This window comes from Astatotilapia calliptera, chromosome 10 (assembly GCF_964374335.1).
Source record: "Astatotilapia calliptera chromosome 10, fAstCal68.1, whole genome shotgun sequence".
In the NCBI taxonomy this organism is placed as follows: Eukaryota; Metazoa; Chordata; class Actinopteri; order Cichliformes; family Cichlidae; genus Astatotilapia; species Astatotilapia calliptera.
The window spans coordinates 33,153,323-33,176,146 of NC_137431.1; the positions used below are offsets into that span (position 1 = coordinate 33,153,323).

The 22,824-nt window shown below is 41.7% G+C and overlaps 1 protein-coding gene and 1 long non-coding RNA gene across 2 annotated transcripts; both read left to right on the forward strand.

Moving 5' to 3' along the window:
- The first annotated feature begins 1,471 nt into the window (after nucleotides 1-1,471).
- Nucleotides 1,472-8,608, forward strand: LOC113030116 (uncharacterized). The gene is made up of 2 exons (XM_026181263.2): nucleotides 1,472-1,622; nucleotides 4,898-8,608. The coding sequence occupies exon 2, from the start codon at nucleotides 5,054-5,056 to the stop codon at nucleotides 7,724-7,726; it is 2,673 nt and encodes an 890-aa protein (XP_026037048.2). The 5' UTR covers nucleotides 1,472-1,622; nucleotides 4,898-5,053; the 3' UTR covers nucleotides 7,727-8,608.
- An 11,698-nt stretch (nucleotides 8,609-20,306) lies between these two features.
- LOC145431503 (uncharacterized) lies at nucleotides 20,307-21,955 on the forward strand. Its single transcript, XR_013911825.1, has 3 exons — nucleotides 20,307-20,455; nucleotides 20,754-20,844; nucleotides 21,263-21,955. It is a non-coding gene; the product is annotated as an uncharacterized LOC145431503 (long non-coding RNA).
- Nucleotides 21,956-22,824: the final 869 nt, after the last annotated feature.

The following is a 22,824-nucleotide window of genomic DNA, read 5'->3' on the forward strand; positions in this document are numbered from 1 at the left end:
CACTACCACCATCAACTTTGCTAAATTGCTAATGAAAAACATGATCATGCAGCTGTGATTGAGCAGCAGTGTAAATCCAACTATTTTCACGGTTGTTGTGGTCGTGATAATTTTGTGATGCCACATCGAAAAGGCTCGGATGAGCTTTCCAAAGTTCTACAAGTTGTGCCTCCATCGCTTGTGTCCAGATCACACGCTGCACAGCCGTGCTGCTCCGTCTTTTTCACGGCGTTTACGTGTTTGCGCGTGAGCGGCTGCGGTGACACCCTCACGAGCGATTGATGATCGGGAGCTGGTCGTGAGGTGTTAATCGCTTCTCGTTACCCCACGTATACTACACGATGCACGATGAAGGCCAAAATCGGGCCGATCACCAAATCGGTCGCACGACTCAAAAATCGGCTCAAAATGGGCCAAAAATCGCACAGTGTAAGCCCAGCGTTAGAGCAGCAATGTTTGTTCCCCTCAGAGAAAGAAAAGAAAAAAGGCTCCAAAAGTACAGGGAGGACTGGGAAAAGGAAAACACCTGGCTGGGAAAGTGCACGATAACACCTTTAAAGCGCACTGCACTGTGTGCCGGAGCACTTTTTCCATAGGCATGCTTCTAGTGGTGGGCACATGAAGAACATGAGGGGCGTGAAAGCTCGGGGAACCCTTAACCAATTTTTTGTCCACCAGGCCACGGCAGAAGCAGATATGGTATGTAAACACTGGTTTGTTGTTTAAACCCTCTGGTTAAGGTTAATATGGGCATGTGCAATGAATATCAGCGCTATGTGGCCAGAAGTGTGATAATATCATTTATTTTGTGTAATAAACAACTGCAAGGATGGATGATTACAACAAATAGATGACTAATACATAAAAGTAATACATAGATGAATAATGATGATGAGTTAAGATGCGTAATCATGGGAACAAGCGGGTTTGCAAACAGGAACAGCTGATTAGCATTAGAAAAGCTGAAATAATATTTCAACTGAAGCCAATTGTACTAAATGCACTAAATGTGCACTGTTACAAGAATGTTTTTCGTTCTATTGCTTTCTATTAATTTATATAATTTTAAGTTAAGCAGGACAGAGTTCTTTTAAAGAAAGATTTACTTATATTCTCAAAAGTTAAGCATGACAGGCTTCTGTTTAAGAAAGAGACCTGTTTTACTGTGTTAATGTTGTCATTTTGAGCTAAAAATAAATGGCTAAATGATCACTTGTTTCCCATATGGTCATATCACAAAGAATATGCATCTGCTTAAATCAAATTCAAGTCAAATGGTTAAAAAATAATTTCACACACACAAAAAAAGAGCTACCACACTGGGAAGGGTGAAGACAACTGGGTTGCCCGGCCCTGGCCACGAGGTGTCCCTTATTTATTTTTCAGGGAGTTGGCAACCCTAGTTGTGGGTAACAAGTGAAACAAATATAAACTGACTGTGTGAAAACTGAATTGTCCGACATGTGTCCCTGAACGCGACCCGTACTCAGGAAGCACGCATGTGTCGCTGCAGCTGTTGTTTAGCGCCGTGTTGCAGTACGTGCTTTAAAAAAAACTATGCAGCCACAGACTTTCTAACTCCCACCAACCACCGATGTGTTAGTTTTCTGCTTCAGCTGTAGGTAAGTGCTTGTATTTCTGCCCTCGGAGCTTCCGTCCACCCGCCGAGACAACCCACAGTTAGCTTTGCAGTCCTAAGCTAACGTTAGCGCGGATGCCGATGTTGGTGTTTCTGCAGCTCCATAAACTCAACAGGAAACTCAGGGAGTTCGCTTTTAACATAAATCTGTGAAGCTAACCGTTCACCCCTGTCCCCACGACATGCGCAACAATAAGCGAAGAATCTAAGATTTTCAAATACCTGAAATCCGCTGGTTTGGTGCAGAACTGCAGCCTATTGCTGCAAAGAGTAATGCAGCCATTCCAGGCGGAGTAAAAGTTTAATTTACGCCAGGGAGGATAAATATTGGAGAAAACAATTCAATGAAGAATTCAAGATTAAATCTGTTCGTTCATTTTAAAAATTAGACTAGGAAAATCCCATATTCATACGAAAATTGTCATATTTTAGCAATTTCTTAAAATGATGCATATGCAAGAAAATCTGCAAACAATTGAACCATGATGCACTTTGACCCTTTTTTCTTAATGAGCATTAATGCCATTGTAACAATCATTTCAATGTTTTTTTAAGAGGTAAAAGTAAGTATACTTAAGACTACTGTTAATGCATGTTACTGTTGTTATTAGATGTCAATAAAAACTGAGGGGTTTTGCTTGTATGAAATCTTTATTTGCTTCTTAAAAATATGAGCCACACTCACAGTCGTGACAGAACAACAAAAGGATAACAAACTTGTCTTATTTGCACATTTTCTTAAATGTGCAAACAGCGCCTTCACAGCACGCTTATGGCCACAATTATGTTACACCCATAGTAATGATAACTACTTCAGAGAATGAATAGGAGAAGCTAAGAAAGATGAGCCATGAGTCCATGTGCTGGACTTTGAACGCTTAAAATATTAGTGGGCGGATCGATCCAAATATCGATGATATTGAAACCTATCATTGTATTGATATTGATCGATATGAGCTTAATGCGACTGATACTTTAGTTTCTGCGGTTTCATCAAAGAGGCAACCTGACTGTCTAAGTACCGCTGCAGCACAGAGCAGTCATCTAACTGAAGCACGTTGTTTAAAGAAAAACATTTAGTGCAAATGAAAATTCACCAAATATAATATGGCTCAGGTTTGATTGAATATAATTACCCTTTTGTGTTACCTGTGAAAGTAGATGTGCTGCAGACTAAAACATTTTATAATTTATGTCCTGGGTTTTAACTAATTCATAATCCAAAGGAAAAATCCCCCAAAAACACTTAATGGTCATGAAAATTTATTCAGATCTGGCAATTTGATGATTAATCACCCTTAATTATTAAAACAAGTATTAGTATAATTGATCCTGGCCCTGTAGTTTCTTGCTATCGGCTCATTACCAAATCTTGCAGTACTGCATGCCAGTAGTTTAAAATAAATTAGTTTCTCAGTGTACTGTGGATTTGAAGTGAACACAACTCATGTGTGTTTTACTGTTTAAAAGATAAAACTGAGTTCCTGAACACATCTTTTACATCAATTCTTTTTTTCCATTAAAATACTTTAAAATACAAAACAGTAAGCTAAAGTAATATTTTTACTTACAGTAAAATATTCACCAGCTGAAGTAAAACGTTATTGCAGGTTGAGCTTTAATCATTTCTGCACTGTGCATTATCTCGCACAACCTTTTTCTTGAAGCTGCATTAGTGACACATTCACACAGTATTTTGGTGTCTGGTATCTGCTGATACTGCAGTGCTCTCTGTCAATATGTAAAATCCTCATGACCTTAAATCTATTGACTTGCGTTGTCAGACAGTCTTTCTTTTTACTGATTTGTGCTGATGTGTACAAAATGAATATTTTCCACTTTCAAAAGCGGGAAGAAAAGAGTGCGGCAATCTGTGCTACGCAGGCCTTAAACAGTGTGTGCACAGTACAATTAGCTCAATGTACTGTGCACAGAAAAGAATAGAGAATAGATAAAAGTATAGCTTTTCTTATGTCTTTTTTATACTCTTTTCTTTATACTTTGACTGCATTTTATTTTGACTTTGCACTTAAACCACTTAGGTGTGGCATATTTTAAACTAATTTTCAAATTCTTTCTGTAGTTTAAGATAAGATAACCTTTATTAGTCCCACATGTGGGAAATTTGTTTTGTCACAGCAGAAAGTGGACAGTGCAAAGTTAAATTGCAAAAATTAGAATACAATACGAATAATATACTGAACACAACTGTATAGAATAGAGTAGAATAAAATTAAATACTATACAGTAGAATACAATAGAATAAAATAATCCAATAAGATTCGTTTCAATCCTAACAATAGGATAAAAATAGAATACAAATGATATATACAACTGAGTAAACATACAAGTTTTTAGAAAAAGAGTATTGCACTTAGTGTTATTGCACGTGTGTGGGTTTGTGTGTTTGATCAGCTGTAAAAGTCTTTGTTGTGGAGTCTGACAGCAGTGGGGACACCGTGGGTGCCGCAGCCACCAAAGGAGCTGCTCAGTGCTGTCAGAGTCTCCTGCGTGGGGTGGGAGATGTTGTCCAACAGTGATGACAGCTTAGCCACCATTCTCCTGTCACTCACCACCTACACTGGGTCCAGAGGGCATCCTAGAACAGAGCTGGCCCTTCTGATCAGCCTGTTCAGTCTCTTCCTGTCGCCAGCAGACCACACCATAAAAAATAGCTGAGGCCACCACAGAGTCATAGAAGGTCTTCAGGAGTGGGCCCTTCACTCCAAAAGACCAGAGTCTCCGCAGCAGGTACAGCCTGCTCTGCCCTTTCCTGTAAAGGGCGTCCTAATTATGAGTCCAGTCCAGTTTATTGTTCAGATGAACACCAAGGTACCTGTAGCTGTCCACAGCCTCAATGTCCATACCTTGGATGTTCAGTGGTTGCAGTGGAGGATGTTTGTGCCTGCGGAAGTCTAAATGGTAGAACATGATTGCAGAGTCTAATTGCTAATATGTTAGTTATAAAAATTATGAGAAAAAAAAGATGAGAAAGAAAGAAACTCAGAATGAGCAGAGCTGCTGTAGCAGGCTGCCACACACGGGGGCGCCGGAAGCAGCTAAATGAAGCTCCAAAAACGTATTTTTAGATTTTAAGTCTGTGTTACTCTATTTTTATTAAGCACGGTTTAACTCTGTTTTACAAGTGCTCAATATTTTTTAATGCATACATCACATGGATTTTGATGAAATCAGATCCTGTTGCTTTAAGATTTTTCTAAGCCTAAATAATTGAAACTGTTTTGTCTTTACTTACAGACTGAGAAGATGTGGCAGTGAAGATGATGCCTTCAGATAATATCTTGTTTTCTCTACAAGAAAGCTGTCTAGGAATCTAGCCAGGTGCCTGAGCAAGGACCAGGATTTTTGACATAATCTAGCAGTTTCTAATGACTTTGGGCTTTAAATGTCAATATGGATGGCATTGAGGAGAGCTACATCTGGGAGCGCCGCATTGCCCATGGCATTAGGTATCAAAAAGGAGCAGTCCCCTTCCCAGAATTGGTTGATATTGGTCTGGAGTTCAATGCGGCACTTGAAAGGAAGGAGAAGTTGGATCAGAGCCTGCTGACGAATAGTGTTATGCTGGAAATTTGTCAGTTTGCCAAAACAGTGAACAGGTCTGAGAAGTATTTCCTGTTCGAAATGCTGGAGTTCAACTTCGACCTTGGCTTTGACATAAACAATGACAGTCTGTGCTACATCTATGCAGTTCGTGTCCACAACAAAATTAAACACCTGAAGGAGCAAATAAAGATGAAGCCAAATAGATGGAAAGAAACATTTCAGTTGCCAAATCCAAGTGTTTTAGCCGGGTCCAAAGAAGACGTGTCAGGACGATACTGTCCTAAATGGAACAAAATTGCTGATAGTTCAGTGCTCACTGTCTCCAGCAAGAACTGTCAGTCTTCAGACAACCACGAAGCTGAAACTACCAGAGATGCTAGCAATAAATACACTGTAAAAAAACAAGGAGGAATCCGTTTAAGAAAAACACTGGGCGCTAACCCTTTCTGTGCACAACTTGGTGTGACCCTAGCTATTCGACCAAGTCACGCCCCCAAACAGAAACTGGACCCAAGTCTGCTCACCAACGGTGTGATGATAGAGATGCTTGATTTTTCCCGAGTGCTGTGTGGAAAACACACTTACCTAGTTTATGAACTGGTCAAGCACAACTTTGGTTATGCTTTTGATAAACCTCAGTTCCGAATGTGTCTAAACAGGGTGATAGAGAGAAAATACACCTGTCTGACAGCTGAGGACAAAGACACTTTCAGAAAGGAACTTTTTAAGATCCCGGCTGAGAAGAATAAATTGGAATATAAAGGTAAAAAACGAAAAACACCTGATGCAGATAACCAAGAACTGGAAGCACAAATGCTGGCCACCAATAAAAGACAAACACGGAAGCAGCAGGCTAGCAAAATGCAGGAGATGAAGGAGGATGATTTGTCATACATGTGTCCTGTTGAGTTTGAGACTGAATTGCAGTCAGAAACAGAAGCTGAGCCAGAAAATGTGGAACCTGAAAGTTGTTTGTCAGGAAAAGAGGTAGAAATGAATGTGCTGCAGGATGTAAAGCCAGAAGAGGAAGAAGTCTTCATCTCACCGATGCAGCCTCTGAGTTATGGCCACAAATCTTCTTTGTCACCCACACAGACAAAGGATGCAAGTCAAGAATTGTACTGGTGTCTGTTCTCTGAGGGAAGATGTGCAGAAACCCCAAAGCAGAGGCTGTGGCTGAGGCGCGCCGCTCGCACACAACAGATCCTGATGTCAAGCCGAGTCAATGATATGTTCGCCCACTGCAGAGAGATCGGATTAGACTTCAACTTTTGCTCACCAAAACGGAGCTTAGATCTACAACTGTTGACCAACTGGGTAATGTGGGAGGTTTTCAAGTTAGGAACTGCTTTGTCGAGGAGTGTACGCAGTTTTTTATTTGAAATTCTCTTAAACAACTTTACTCTTACGCTCCAAGATGAGCAACATGAGCGCAATTTCTTAGTTTACATGATGGCAAAACATAAAAATCTTGTGAACCACCCGAAGAGTCAGAATATGGATTTTCTCTGCAAGCCTTTCAAACTCCCTGAGATATACCACATGGTTGATGTGACCAGCAGTTTTCAGACTCAACAGGAACTCCAGAGTCAAGGGCAGAAAGGGTTAGATTCATCAGATTCAGCAAAGAGGGAAGAAGCTGAAAAAGAAGAACACCCTTTTTGTAAAAAGTTGGGTCTAAATCTTTGGTCAACCGTAGAACGCCCGTCAGACCAGAAGCTTGATTTGACCATCCTGACAACAGGCGCTGTGCTTGAGATCTTCAGCTTTGTAAAGGAGCTGTGTGGTGAGGCCCGCAATACTGTTAATGACATCCTTGAGCACAATTTTGATCTTCATCTGCAAAGTGGTGAGACTGAGGCCGCGCAGAAGATCCAGAGATGGTACACAACACAGAAAAGCTTGATGAAAAAGCAAAACATGTCACCGAAAATCAACAGGTGGTTAAATATGATTGTCCCGCTGAATGGCAACTTGCAAGAGATTCCACACTCACCAACCGAAGATGGGGACCCAGATCTAGAAGGGGAATTGGATGGCTTTGGTGGATTTGTCAAACGCTTTGACTACCAGAACTGCAAGGAGATCGGACTGGACCTCGACCTCAGCTCCAAATCAGAAACCAAAACGAAACTTGATTTGAAGGTTCTGACAAGAGGAGTTTTGTTTGAGTTGCACCAATATGTGCAACAAAATTACAACCGATACGTTCCTGCTCTGTATGAGATTCTGGAGTACAACTTCGACCTGAGCTCTCAGAGCCACCGGAAGGTCGAGTTCGCCTGGTCCATCGCCTCACAGGTCCTAGCCATGACTGGCAAAAAATGCAGAAAAGGGGATTACCTGACCAAAGTTTTTGAGCTCCCTTTCGAGGCCCCCAAGTTCCCTGAGTCTTCCCAGGTGGTCTTTAAAGAGGAGCCGAAGGATGACTTTGGCGAGCCGGACCTTAATAATGACAATGATGACCTTGTGTTTGTCCGAAAACTGAAGCCTGTTGATATGGAAGTCGAGATAGAATAAAGTTCTAGCTGCTGTTTGTATTTCAAATGTCAGTTTTCAGGATAGAGTTGCGACTGAACTGCTTTATATCTACCAGGTTAAATCAGTTAAATTCACCTTTACCCATTCATATAGAAATGGGGATCCTCTTTCTGTTTCTGTTCAGCATGTACCTAAAATCCAACTTGACCTTAACCCTGGTGGGCATAAAGAGGATGAGACTGCTTGATCGAGTTTTGTTTTGGTCTATAAAGTGGCAAAAAACAGCTCTCGCAATCACATTTTTCTTTTTTTAACTGTTGACATCTTGGGATTACTTGTAGCAAATATCTTTTAACTTGAAGAAGAAATACTTGCATTTAAAAAACTGAAACTTGATCATGTTTGAATTCAGTCAGGAAGGCCAAATACATTTTTAGGATGTGCTGCAGGTGTTTACAGGGGCAGGAAAAATAAAGATTCTCTAACTTGATTTCTTGAAATCAGAGTTTAATGTTAGTGCCCAGCAGATCCAGCTGTGTCTCAGGATGTGGGGTCTTTGCAGTCTTAGACGATAAAGGTTCTAAAATGTGAACGACGTGTTACTGCTGGGCCTCCTCGACTGGTTCAGTGCTGCTTTAGAGTAGAGTAGAGTTCTTTTGCTGTAGAGTTCTTTTGCTTACCATTAGGTGCGTTACGACTGGAGTGTAACAGAAAAAAGCGGTGCCACTTTTTTTTTCTCCAAACGAGGAAGTAGACTATCCACGTTAATGTAAACCGGTCGAAATTCAACCATCAGTGACGTGAGTTAAAGAGGACAGAATGAATGGTCACGGCTGGCATTGGTATTTAATTGTTTTGACTGATTCGTGATGTCACCTCCGTCATTTAATAAAATGTGAAAGAAAACATTCCACCTTAAAATTTGGTCAGTGTTCATTATTATTTGTCTCTTGACTTTATTTCAATAGTAAAGATCAAAAGTCGGTGAAATATCCTGTTATTGTAAAAGTTTACATAAAGCCGCGTTCACTGCTGTGGTTTAATGTTCACGTCGCTCATTTTCTTGATTTACATGAAAAAAAGAAAATGAGTTTTGAGCTTTCGAGTCATGACCAGATGTTTTGGCAGGGGGTACAGATGTTCCAGTTCATATTTTGTTTATTTTATATGTGAAGGAAAATCAGAAGTCATCATTTTTAACTTTTATTGGCAAACCAAATTTATTCAAAGATTCAGTGTTTTCTAGCTTTTGAAATTGTCTGTGTGCAAAATATCGGTTTGTTAGTCTGGTCAGCCCTTAAAAAGTTGGTGGATACTTTTTTAAACTTAGTTTTTACATTAAACGTGACATGCATGGCCCAGGTAAATAAAAGTGATCACAACATGCACATTAATGGGACATCGAGTGCTCTTGAAGTTCTGCAGGATTGTAGCTTGCAGCTCCTGCCCAGGATGTTAAATCTTTTATTCCTTACTAAATATTGTAAATGTGTTAAAAACACCTGTTAAAAATGTTGAAACCTGCACAAACATGTGTGGACTTGTAATAAATCACAAATGTGCTTCAACTAAACTAATGCAGCTTGCAGTGTGCTGTCACAATAATTACAGGCTTCCAGTGGATTATATAACCAACCCTGCAGATTTGAACTGATGGAGTCAATTTGCATTTTAAGTGATTCAATTCAAAGTGTAAAAATAACCCAATGAGACTAATTGACTTGTAAACTTTCATTAGTATATCCTCACATGATGGGTACATTAATTTTTAAGTTGATCATTACACCATATTTAGTCAGGCTTTTTCAGGGCTTCCCATCATGCACTCTGTCATGGCCCATTTATCCTCTGCAGGCTGCAGCTGGGATGCTTTTGGTCTCAAATTAAACAGGTGTCACTCATCAGTTCCTCTGAAAGCCTTCAGGACATTTAATAAACAAAGGAGAGGAGATGAAGCTGCAGTGTTTCTGTTCAGTGTCCACTAGATGGAGCCAAAGGCCAGGTTTATAAATTTGCAACAGGACAACTGATATAAAACGATGCACTTAGATTAACTGCACAGAAAATGAAGTTTTACATTTTGATTCTGTTGGAGAGGTTTTTTTTCTCACTGGAATTTCAGCCGAGTGCACGTCAAACAGAAACCGTCTGCAGCTTTTATTTTTCGGTAAAGGAGACGCCATCTTGTAGCCCAAACGTCCACAGAGCAGCCCAGCTCAACAGCCATTCATCTCGCTTTGATGAGAAGCTGTTGTGTTCCTTTCTGGCACCAGCAGAGTAGCTTTGCTTGATTCACAGTTCAGAATAATCCTTTCTGTCAGTCTGGGCCTTGATTTCATTCGTCCTCTGTTAAGTAAGTGGTTTAGCTTCTCCGTTAAACCAACTTCTTTTTCATGAACTGTTGAAAAGAAACGCTTGAAGATCCAGTGGGTGGGGCTTCTGTGCCTGAGATAACCATATTAGGAGCTTCCTCTGTGTGACATCAAACAGAAAGGATACACACACACACATATATACTGGCGTGAGGAGAAGCAGTAAGGATCCACTTTAAGGAGGATTCAGAGTCTGGGTTTTCTCCTGGCCTGCTGCACGTGCTCAGTGTTTTATTCTTCTGCCCACATTGATTTTTTTTTCTATTGTGATGACATCACAGAGAAAAAACACATTTTTCTGAATCCTGAACAAATCCACTGAAACCTCACTGGATTAAAAGCTCACAAAAGTCTCATTTTTAAGCTGAAAGTTTTCTTTTATTTTGAGTGACCCCTGGGTGACAAATTAAAGAGAAAAACCTCCACGCAGTGTCTCAGCCGGGTGCTGGGCAGCTTCAGCGCTTCTTATCATTGACTCTCAAAGTATCCTGGAGGATGGACACTGAATTTCCCACTGATATTCCCACACTGGGACTTTTGGACCAACAAACCGGTCCAAAAACTCCCAAATCTGTTGACTGTAGGGCTCACTGGATATGACATCCATTAAAACACTGAGTCAGTGATCCTCGTGTCCTGAACATGGAGGCATTTCTTTAACAGATTGTTAAAACAGAAGCATTTTAAAACAGGTTCAAAATCAGAGTCTTGCTTCTCAAACAGCAGATAAGAGATTTATTTTGCTGTGTGTTATTTAACCATGTGTGATTATGGATGCACAGCAGCCACCAGGACACGTCCCGGTTCTCCTGATGGAGAAAGACAAAAATCTTTGCCCCTGTTTTGCAGCAGGTAACATGTAATCTGAAAGTAACACATCATGATGCCTTCATGTGCTGTTATTTGTTAAAGGGTGAATGCGGGGATCACATGTTGGTGTTTGTTCACATCTGGAGATAATTCTCAGGGTTTGGTCTCTAAGTTCAGGTGAAAAACGGACACTGATGGGAGAAGTCTCGAGTCTTGAGTCTGTGATGGTGAAGCCGAGTGAAGCCGGCAGCCTCCGTCCCCGCTTGGATAAAGGTTTTTAAAGAAGCGGACGGGCTGGAGCAGCACACTTTGGTCCTGTTGGATTATGACAGAGCTCTGCTGTGAGCCCACAGAGTCTCTGAGCAGATCATGAGCTGCGGTGAAGACGAGTGGGAAATGTGTGGGAGAGCAGCTGCAGAGGTGAGGAGTGTGCACATCCATATGTCGGTGCAGATGAGGCACTCTGGGGATGGAGCGTGTCGCTGCATGGGGAGCTCAGATTTGTCTGTGTGACACTTTGGAGTATAGCACACACACATGTAACTGCACTCATCCTGTGTGCCCTCATGCTGGTGATGGGGGTCATATCCACGGGAATAATTCACACCTCTCATTGTGAACACACTCACACACACCGAGCACTTTATTACCTATCCACCTGACAGCTGCTTCACAAAACCTCGAGAGCAGATGAAAACTGGAGTTCACAGATATCCAGGATTCATTTAGCCCTGACCCGGTTTCAGTGAGGCAGGACTGTCAGTTATGACGGAGGCTTACTCTGTGCAGTCAGCTGTTCCACATTTTGCTGTGGTTTCTTTAGCCTGCACTGACATGCTCACAACGCTTTTTTTAAAGGTCCTCTCCTGCAACGCTTCGTCTGAGCTCCCTGTCCTGCAATAGCTATCAAGCGACTACGCTCTTAAATTGATGACTTAATGAGAAATTCATAAAAACAAAACAAACAAGCAGAGCTTTAAAAGAGAAATCGTCTATCCAGACTGTGTTTTTTCCTGTGTCAGGCTCTAACATGTTTATTTCTGCTGTAAAGTTGGATGTTTTAACATGAAATTCTATGTGGACTCACTCAGTTTTGCAGCCGACTCAAGTGGCCAAAAGAGGAACTGCAGTTTTTCACATTTCACTGTCTGTGAAGGTTCTCAGTAATCTAAGGTCCACTGTGGACAACTGTCCTTGAACAGAGGGTGGGGCTTATGACACCACCTGTCTGTTATCTATAATCCAATTTTGAGACTTCTTCCCAGACGCCTTAACGCCCACATTCTTGCCCTGACAGCCAAAGGAGCAACATCTCCAGATTATTATTTTTCTGTTTGTACCGCGTGTGCCCTGGCCTGAAGAAGACCCTGCGGGGTCGAAACGTTGCCCCGGGCACACTACCATTTGGCCTATTTTGAATTTATTAAAAATTTATTTGTTTTTTTTATTTTTATTTTATTAAACTATAATACCAAAGGATGCATCATCCACACAAAACTTTGTCATTAGATAACAAAGGCTTCATCACAGACAAGGGTTAGGGTTAGAGCCTTCAGTTTTCAGGCCCCTCTTCTGTGGAACCAGCTTCCAGTTTGGATTCGGGAGACAGACACTATCTCTACTTTTAAGATCAGGCTTCAAACTTTCCTTTTTGCTAAAGCATATAGTTAGGGATGGACTTCCTAAGGATATATGCTGAGAGGAATCCCCCCCCTTTCATAGTGAGTATGAAAGAATTTCTCTACTTTGAATGTCCTCTTGTGTTTAATGTTGTATTTACTGGATGCTGAGGTGAGGGTTGTGTAAGGATGAGGGCGACAGTATTAACAGGGACTGTCTCTGTTTGTGTTATGTGGATTGTATATTGTGGCATAAAATGGAAAAATTCAAGTAAAGCACCAGACTTCACAAGCACAGCGCAGCACTGCAGACTTCAGTCATAGCAGATTGGCTTTAGTCGACCTCGGCAGTTAAATCATAGGAGACCGGCTCACACTGGCCCGCTGAGCAAAAGGCTTTCTGCTATCTATACCGACATGAAAGGAGTGTAAGAGCAGTGACAGCTTCATTTCCTCGATCACCAGCGTGGCAGGCAGGCTGTAAGGAGGTCAGGAGTGAGCGTCCGTCTCAACAGTATTCCTGCAAGCTGCACAAAGACAGCTGAACGCAATGTTTTCCTGTGACAGTCCGACTCATTAAATCTGCACTTTAGTGGCCTCGGGCTGCCAGTTACTGTAGTCACGGCATGTTGGCTGATGTTTTTCCACTGAAATCTTAGTTCATTGACTGCAGCCGTCACTGAAACTGAGCTGGAGGCGAAACAGAAAAGAAGAAACACATTCTTTTTTTATCTGTGGCTCCCAGTTAAAGAAGCTGTTGCACTTCAGCTCTCAGACAGTATAAAAGATGGAAGCAACTTCTGAAGAATTGCTTTAAACCTGCAGTCTCACTCATGGCCATCCATTAGGAAACAACCTTCTTCACTCACCTCCGCACATCACTTCCTGATTAGTTTATGAAGTCAGACACTCATTTGAACTCCCACTAAAAAAAAAAAGAAGATGTTCATTTTGTAAATTTGGAGTCATTCTTAAAGTCTGAAAGGAGAATTAACCAGGGACAAAGGTTGGCTCTGCATAATCCTCTTTATCAAAGGAAAAGTAGGCTTCATTCACCAATGGATAAGGTCACAGTGACTACATCCATCTTTTATACTGTGTGTTGCTAGTTTCAACAGTGTGGAGGCAGGAAAATAATCCAGGTTTAAGTGAAGTCTTGATTTTCTCATTTTTAATCTCCCTGTTAGTACAGTTTCATTAATAACGGAGGAAATGGTCTGCAGCTCACTAACCCCCAGGCTGCTGCAACAAGGACTCCAGTCTTCAGTGTGTGAGTCATCAGCTCGACCAGGTGATGAGGTAGCGTTGTTTCAAACTGTACGGGGCGCATTTTAGCTGAAATTATGTTTGCAATCCTTCACCAGCTGATTGCTAACAACCCCATTTTGTCACATCATTTTCTTAGCTGGTTAGCTTTAGCTATAATGGTAACTTAGGTGTCACCTTTGACTCGAGTCTCACATTGGATGGGCATGTGAAATCTCTGGTTCGGTCTTGTTTTTATCATTTAAGAAATGTGGCTAAGCTAAGCCCGATTTTATCTCGCCCTGAACTGGAGATAGCTATACGTGCATTTATTTCGTCACGCTTGGATTATTGTAATTCGCTGTTTATGTGTCTAAGCAAAGGTTCTCTGGATCGTCTGCAGGTTGTGCAAAACGCTGCAGCTAGACTTTTGACGAAATCCTCCAAGTACTCACATGTGACACCGTTGTTATCTCAGTTACACTGGCTTCCTGTTAAATTTAGAGTTGATTTTAAGATCCTGGTCTTGACCTACAGAGCTGGGGACGGACTGGCACCAGCCTACATCTTTGATCTGCTACAGCCCGATGTCCCCAGCAGGTCTTTGAGGTCATCTGATCAGGGCTTACTTGCTATAAAAAATACTAAGAGGAGGACTGAGGGTGACAGAGCTTTTGCCACTGTGGCCCCGAGACTGTGGAACTCTCTCCCCATTAAGAACTGTGGACTCAGCAGCTGTTTTTAAAAAAACAACTCAAAACTTACCTTTTTAAAACTGCTTTTGGTTAATTTTTTGCCTGTTTTATTTTCTCTTTTTAAATCTTTTTATGACTTGTAATCTTATGTGCAGCATTTTGTGATTCTGTCTTGAAAGGTGCTATAGAAATAAAAATGTATTTATTTATTATTTAACGTGTCCCACTCCTGCTGGTGGAAATTTGGGTGGTTTCTCTCTTTCTGCTATGTACCCAAGATGGCAACAACTGACAATGAGAAGTTACTGTATGAGTATTTTGTGAATACAAAATCCAGCATCCACTAAGATCTACGATCTAAGACGCCACTACCAGTGACCACAACCGCAGATGGGATTGTTTTGTAGACATACAGTGAAAACGATCCAGCTCCACAAGTGCAGATAAATGACCTCTTATTATGGATGTTTTTTCCTTTTTACCTCATTTGACCTAAGGTCTGATGAGGTTATGTCATGGTGAGGTGTCCATCCATCCATCTGTCCACAGTTCATAAGACCTGTTACTCCTCTGAATCTAAACCACTTACACACAATGATAAACTAATGGGTTCAAAGTCACATTTGTCATTTTCCTGGCAGCAACCTTTGAACTGACGCTCTGGTTTCAGACCAGTCTTTCAGTTAATCTGTAAAAGACTCGTTCGTGTGCAAGTGTAGAATTCAGAAATGTGCATTCTGATGGTTTATGGTACTTTACTCCTCCTTTTTACAGGTGAAGGAAAGAAGACGTTTTATAGAATTTATTCCAAAGTCAGAACTAGAGGACCAGAAGCCAGAGCTTGTCTGTGTCTTTGGGGGCCACTCCACTTCCTGTTAATACTGTTGTACAGATATTTGCTTCAGTTCAAATGGAGGTGAAAAAATGGGTGCTCATGAGATTGTCCTCAAAATTGATGAATGAATGAAACCAAAACACTGCCAACTGTCCACCTGTGGCTGAAGAGCAGCTTGTAGCCCTGACAGTTCAGACGCTGACCTGCTGGTAAGCATCGTTTAAGGAGGTCTCCTGGGAACTACTGGCCCTCCAAAACGTTATATTCTGCCTACACTCGGATATTCTGAACCAATCAAATGCAGAAAATATGTGCATGCTTGGTCAGTTAAGGCACCCTGTCGCTCTGTTAAACATCAACAGAAACTTCCTTGTGAAGAAGCCAGTTGTGGTGGTTGTCAGGAAGTTACTGACTTGAAGTGTTGTTTGATGAGAAAAGTCAGAATGTTGGATGCTGCAAAGTACCTGATGGTTCTGTGGCGCCTCTAATGACTCACAGTTATTCACTCATGTTAAAAAACTGAAACTGTAAAACAAAAAATGTCTGAATTATTGGTTCAGAATATCCGAGTGTAGGCAGAATATAAAGTTTTGGAGGGCCAGTAGTTCCCAGGAGACCCCCTTAAATGATGCTTACCAGCAGGTCAGCGTCTGAACTGTCAGGGCTACAAGCTGCTCTTCAGCCACAGGTGGACAGTTAGCAGTGTTTTCTAGCCTTTACAAGACAGTTTCACTGTGATCCTCCTGTTTCCTCTCCTGTTATGTAAGTCCTTCTGTCTTGTGGAGGCGTCTTACATAAGCACTGAGGCTTAATTCCTCCATGCAAACCCCAACAAAACCCTCCTTGTCCTTTTTCTACAAATTTTCCCCTTGTTGCTTCTTCTTCTTCTGTGATATCCTCTCGCTTTCCCTCGTCTGTTGTTCCTTACCTCCTCTTACCTTTAAACTTCCTTCTTCCTTGTCCTGTCATACTCTTTTGTTGGTTGCATAAATTAAAACAAAACTCTGTAAACACTTTGCAGTTTCAGGTGCACCCAAGCTACCTCTGTCTCGTCAGGACCTGTGCAGGTTTTGGAGCCTTAAGGTGAGATGACGTCTCGGCCTGATAACGTGAACGGTGCAGAAACACCACAACCTGCAGAAGGCCAAGCTGCAAACTGCAGGTAACTTAGGTGATAGATGAAATAAATAAAGATGCATTTAACTAACTGCATGCACTCACTGGGTTTGTCTGCTTTTGTTTAGTGCAGGACTTTCACCTATAGAACATAAAGAGTTGACATCTTTCATGAGCATGAAGGGAACTATAGCTTGTAAAAAGCTGTTAAAACACACACAGGACCACAGACGTGTTAAAGTGAAGCCATTCTTTTTTATTTTTTTTATTGACATTTTAGAATCACTATACAATACCATCAACTTCAGCTATCTGTCAGTACATATATTTTTTCTTTTTTTTTCTATATTTAAACAACTAAAATATCCATACAATAAGAATGAAAGAAGAAGAAGCAAAACAGGAAACAACAAACAAAATAAATAAAAAATACATAAGGAAAAAGAAAAAGGAAAGAAAAATAAATAAATAAATATAGGGAGTGTGTTTTTGTTTCCATTAATGTAACTAATATTTCCTCTAGTCTTCTAGTAGTTAACAAAGTCAAAATCTAAAGCAAAAGCAAAATGTGAAGCCATTCTGCTCCTTTATATCCTCAGACTCTAACAGAGTGGAGTTGTACGATTTACTGCTCAAAATAATCCTTCTGTACCTTATCCCAGGCCTCAGTTCTATCAATCAATCAATCAATCAATCAATCAATCAATCAATCAATCAATCAATCAATCAATCAATCAATCAATCAATGTTTAGGATGAGCGTCCTCTGCTGTAAGAGCAAAGATATGACAGAAAATAAGGAAAAGCAGATATGAGCACTTAAAGGCCACAGAAGGAGCAGGAGCAGTGTAAAAACAGCTGACTTGGTAGAATTGCAGAGTTGGTTGTTTACCTGTGACCTACCTGACAAACACCACAAATCCATCACTATTTCATAAAGCACAACACGTGCAGTGCTTTCCCAGTAAGTTTTTATCACTTTGCTGTTAAAAATTCTGTCTCATGTTCATGAAAACATGATGGAAGGCGGCACGGTTCAGGTGGTTCTCCCTGAGATGCCTCAGGATGTTACTGCAGAGCTCACTCACAGCCTGAGCCAGAGAATGGAAGGAAAACAAAACAGTGACGTGCTCCTGCAGCACTGCTGTCCTGATGCAACACCTTTCACTGAAATCAATTTAGACAAACAGCAAGATTAGGACATGCAACAGCCTGACAGACGGCCGAGGGAAAATCACATGCACACAGTACACAAGTACCATGAAGCACCATCTATGTGCTACACCTACTGAATGTGCTGTGGACAGCCACGATGAAGCTCCTGCCACACAGCTTATGTTAATGTGGGAGGAGGTCTGGAGCTCCAGCAGAGAGCCAGTGACCCCCTTTATGTGGACTGTGAGCTGTTGTGGCTCCTCGGTGCTTCCCCTTTGGAAGAATACCACTTATAGCTGTCTGTGGAAAATTACACAGCGGCATCCTATGACAGTACCACACTGAAACTCAGAGGCAAAAATCAATAAAGTACAGATGCAGGAAGAAGAACAGGAAATGCACAATATACCAAAATAAAGCAGGTAATGAATGCAACTGAAACATGTGAAACCACGGTTGATACTCAGCATGAGATCTGACAATGATGACAAAGCCTGAGGCTCACCGTGAGAGAAAGAACAACACTTTCATTTAACTTCAATTGAAATCAGGTTCAGATGTTTTTTAATGAGTAAAGTCCAATAAATGTATCGAGTCCAGAGAGACAGCCCATGGGTTGTGGTTCACTGTCAAAGACTCTTTTTCAGCAACTGCTTTTGGAGAAAATCCCTGAAATATTTCCCTCAGGCGTCGGTGGAGACCAAAAACAGAGCAACAAGAGTTTGCATGATTTAAAACGGTTGTTACGCTAACAAAACAAAAATGACATCATCCGACTGACTCAGTGAGACGGAGTAGATCCTCTTGGTTTAAATATTCAAACTGCGTGTCTGTGTGTGCGTGAACTGAAATTAAAATGAAAAAGAAAGAAATGCATCCGCATTGGCGTTTGTGTCCGTGTCTCTGTGCGTGTGTGGTAGATGGTTGGAGGGCTGTTGAATGATGCAGAAAGCGAATGTGCTCTGGGAACAAAAACACACCAACAACACACACGGGGGACTGCAGAGAGGGAGGGAGAGAGCGAGGCAGGGGAGTACAGCATGTTGGAAAGTGGAAAGATTCTCCGCGTGGAAGTCCACACTCACACAAACACAGAGTAATAAGATCCTTTTCACCACCTGGCTGAGTCCGAGGTTGCTGATCTTCCACATATGTTGTGCTGTGAAGTGACAACACCTCGTAGGGACATGAGACGCAGCGTGTTTCCTGTTTCCGGCCAACACAGAGACGACCTCAGCTGCTCACCACAGAGGGGGACGTTAGCTGAAGCCATGAAAGACTTCTCATATTGGGAGAAGTTTATCTGACCCAACCTTAATGCATTTCTTTAAACCATCCGTGGTTCTCACCTCAGATGTTTCTGATTTCTTTCCCTCTGTGAGACATCAGAAGTGTAGAAGCTGGATTAGCATCATGGACTGTGGGAACGTCAAAGACTCGCACACAGATACACGCTAATTACCAACACTGGAGCCTGGACTTCTAGGATGGTCAACACGGGGTACACCTCTCACACCAGTATCCGGATGGCTGACATTGTTGTTCTGAAGTTCTGACTGTAAACGTGTTTATTTCTGCTTTGATACTGGAGTCCGTGCAGACCGACATCAAGTGGACATCAGAAGAACTGCAGATGTTTGTTCTTCTGCGCTGACAGCTTCGGAGGGTGCTGTCGATGTCCCAACGCTGTTGCGATAAGGAGGCGGCAGAGATGCACAGAGTGTGGCCCCGCCCACTTCAGTTTTACTCAACCAATGGAATGTTTTTTCAGACTTTAGCTTCCGAAATGTACATTTTTCTTTTTCCTCCTGTCCTCCAGTTTAGCCAATCTGGAACCAGTCACACACACACACACACACACACACACACACACACACACACACACACACACACACACACACACACACACACACACACACACACACACACACACCATCTGTTTTCTCCAATTCCCTAAATCTGTCTGAATCATCTGGAGTCACAGCTAAATCTCCTTCAGGACTCAGTTTGTGTGCCTGTGCATGTGGGAGGACAAATATCTTCCCCACACTCCCAACTTGGGGACTCATCTTCCTTCGGGGGACAAAAATTAAGTCCCCATAAGGTACATCGGTAAATTTCTGGGTCACGGTAAGGGGAAGCTTCCAGGATTAATACAGGCTGGAAAGATGGAAGCATGTGTGGCAGTGAGTATTTCTATCTTTGTGAGCACCAGTTTGAGTTTTAGACTCAAATACTTTAACACGAGCTTTCAAAGTTTTTTTCCTTTTAAATTTGGTTGCAGGTTAGAATGAAGTCACTGCACGTCCTCACAAAAAATGTGTTGATGGCTGAGAGCAGTCCCAGCTGAACGTGGAACAGAGAGTTGCTGATGAGTGAAATATTTGTCCTTTTTTTGTTTTCTAACAGCACGCTGTCTCCACATACTCGGCTTGTCATCTGCCTTTTGCCCTCCAAAGTAAATGATAAGTGACTGGATGATAATACGTCACTTCATCGCACGACTGGAGCCTGAGAAATTCTAAATACACAAGAACACACATGCTCCAGGCATTTGTTTTTTATGAGGTTGATAGAAAAGGTCAAATAATAGATAGAATTCCTTTTTTTAGACATTTTCAGATGCTTGTATTGCAGCAGTAAATTTTTCTGTAATTATGAGGGATGTCACAGCACAATCGTTACGATTTAAGGCATGAAGGGAGGATAACCTGTTGCATAACCAGGTCCTGTGAAAGGCTGTACCCCCTTTGCTTTGTGCTCTCCGTTCAAGGTTTCCTCCATCTAGCATCTACAGACAGGGAAGGCGCTGACTTGACGTATGTAGGCTCAGACCTGTGGGGAGGAGAGGCACTGAAATCAGAATAATAATCAGACCACTTCATTGAATCCAGAGGAAATTATGTGCTGCAGCTCATGAAGGTAAATCAGGGGAAAAAAGATTGTTTTCTTAAATGTTATAGTGATGAAATAAGAATGAGTTTTAATGACATTTTTAAGGAAACAATATTCAAAATGTGAAAAGTCACAGACTATAAGAAGATCCTTGAATCTCAGCTTTGATCAAACTTGCATGGTTAACTTTGCCATCTGTCTGTCCATCCGTCCACACGTCTGGGTCATGGGGGTATATGTCAGTGTTACATGGTGAGAGGCAGCTTTACAGACTGTTCTACTTTAAATAAAGCCTGGCTAACAGTGACTTTGATGTTTTTTACAGAAAGTCGAACCTCTACAACCGAGAGTAAAAGCAGAAAGGACAGAAACGTGAATGCTTCTGGTACACAGCAAAACTGAAGACGGATGTGAGCGTGAGTGATGTCTTTTATTTTTCCTGGGAGTGTTGTGTCGACTGGTAAAGTGCTTAGAGAGCATGAAGCAGCTGGACAGACCTGATAACTAGTGTGCTACCTGCCAAACACACACACACACACACACACACACACACACACACACACACACACACACACACACACACACACACACACACACACACACACACACACACACACACATTGTGAACTTATTCATGTAAATATTCAAACATTCTTCTTGGTTGTTTTCATTTAAAGAAAAAGACATTTGAACCTCTTTGAAATAGATAAAGGAGTGCTTCTTCTTGAACAGAGAAAATTAGCATTTCCAGTATTTTAATTCAACCAACATGAATACATTTTAAATCTTTGGCATGTTTTCTGTAAGACATAGTTTCTGTGTATTAATTTATAGGAATGCACCCCCAGATTCACCTTGAATGCTGAAACTGAGGAAGCTTTCGGGTGACCTCGACATGAGGTGAACATGCAACCCTCTCAGCTGGAATCAGATGCGCTTCCATTGCACCACAAGGTCCCACTTGCACACCTTCTTTTCCTCTCTACACAAGTTGTTAAATGCAGGCCTGTAAAAGGACTAATTTGACCGGTCAACAGAACTAGGACTACCAAAAGACACCACAAGGCCAGCCAAAAATAAGCCAGCGGATACCAAGACCTCCTCACTGGTCAACATGAAGCTAAGTGTTTTGGGTATGTCAAACTGGGAGACCAAGGACCCAGTGGAGAGGCTATGCCTCTCAGCTGGTGTGAGAACACCTCAGTGTCCCCCAGCAAAAGGTGGAGGTTGGAGGAGGTGGCTCTGGAGAGGAATGTGCAGCATTTATTTTACCACTCTGCTGGCTCCATAGTTCTGTCCAACATGTTTCCTAAACAAACAACCCCAGAAATTCATTGACCCAGATGTGATGAGAAAACAGATCACACAATTTTGTCACAAGGTCCAGTTGGTAGCCAAAAAAAGTTTAGGGAGTTTTGGAAATAGATAAAGTTGTTCTTGAACAAAAAAAACTTCTTCAATTGTCAACTCAACAATGTGTAGTAACAGAACAGTGCCTTCAGCTTCGATTTGGAAGTTGAAGGCACTCATTTTGACCTTGGCATGAGTTGAACACACAACCTTCTGAGCTGAAATCAGATGCGCTACCATTGCGCCACGAGGCAAGACACATGAGCTGGAAAAGTTTATGGAATTTTTTTCTCATTGAAAAACTTCAAGACTTCAGTAAATCTGAACTTTTTGTTTTTGAAGCCTGACGAGTCAGAAATGGAACCCCCCAGTACACCACCAGTTTCATATTTTGAAGGGGTTGGTTGGGTCGGGTAAATTGACTGATTTTCAGTTACAACCTTGTTTTCATGCTCTCATTATAGCAAAGGGTCTGCTTGTCCCGCAACATAATTAATATGGGCCATGAACACTACTACAAAGAAGGACGTCAAAGCAAGAGTATACCTGCTGCTTGGACTGTGGCATTTCCTTAGACTCTGGTAACACGGGGTTGTTTTTTTGTAGCCATTTCCCCCATTGCCCGATTTTAAAAATGGCTGTTTTAATTTTCGTAAACTAGACGCTGCCAGCTGAGGTTCTTTCTAATAGTTGAGAAAGTGGAGTGGGTAGGGGTGAGCTGTTGTTACTTTTAACCCATCGTTTTCTCCTGTTTTTGGATAGGACAAGGAGGTCAGACTCTGTCTTTGTTTTGCTTCTTTTTTCTCTCCATGGGGTTATAAGTGCGGGCATCATAGCTTAGCTTTGTGCTGTTTATCATTTTGGCCTCGGCTGACGCTGAAGTGTTGATGCTCCTGTTCTGTTGTTTTCCCTCAGTACTTCATAAATAAACGCCATGTAATAATCAGTGATTGTTTCCTGTGGCTGCTTGGGTCTTGGGGGGTCAATAGACTATGTGCCTCATCCATTGCAGGAGCAGCCTGGACCCAGAAACAGGGAAAAAAACG

What these genes read in the sequence shown, in the direction of transcription:
- LOC113030116 (XM_026181263.2), top strand. Translation starts at nt 5,054, where the DNA reads ATGGATGGCATTGAGGAGAGCTACATCTGGGAGCGCCGCATTGCCCAT.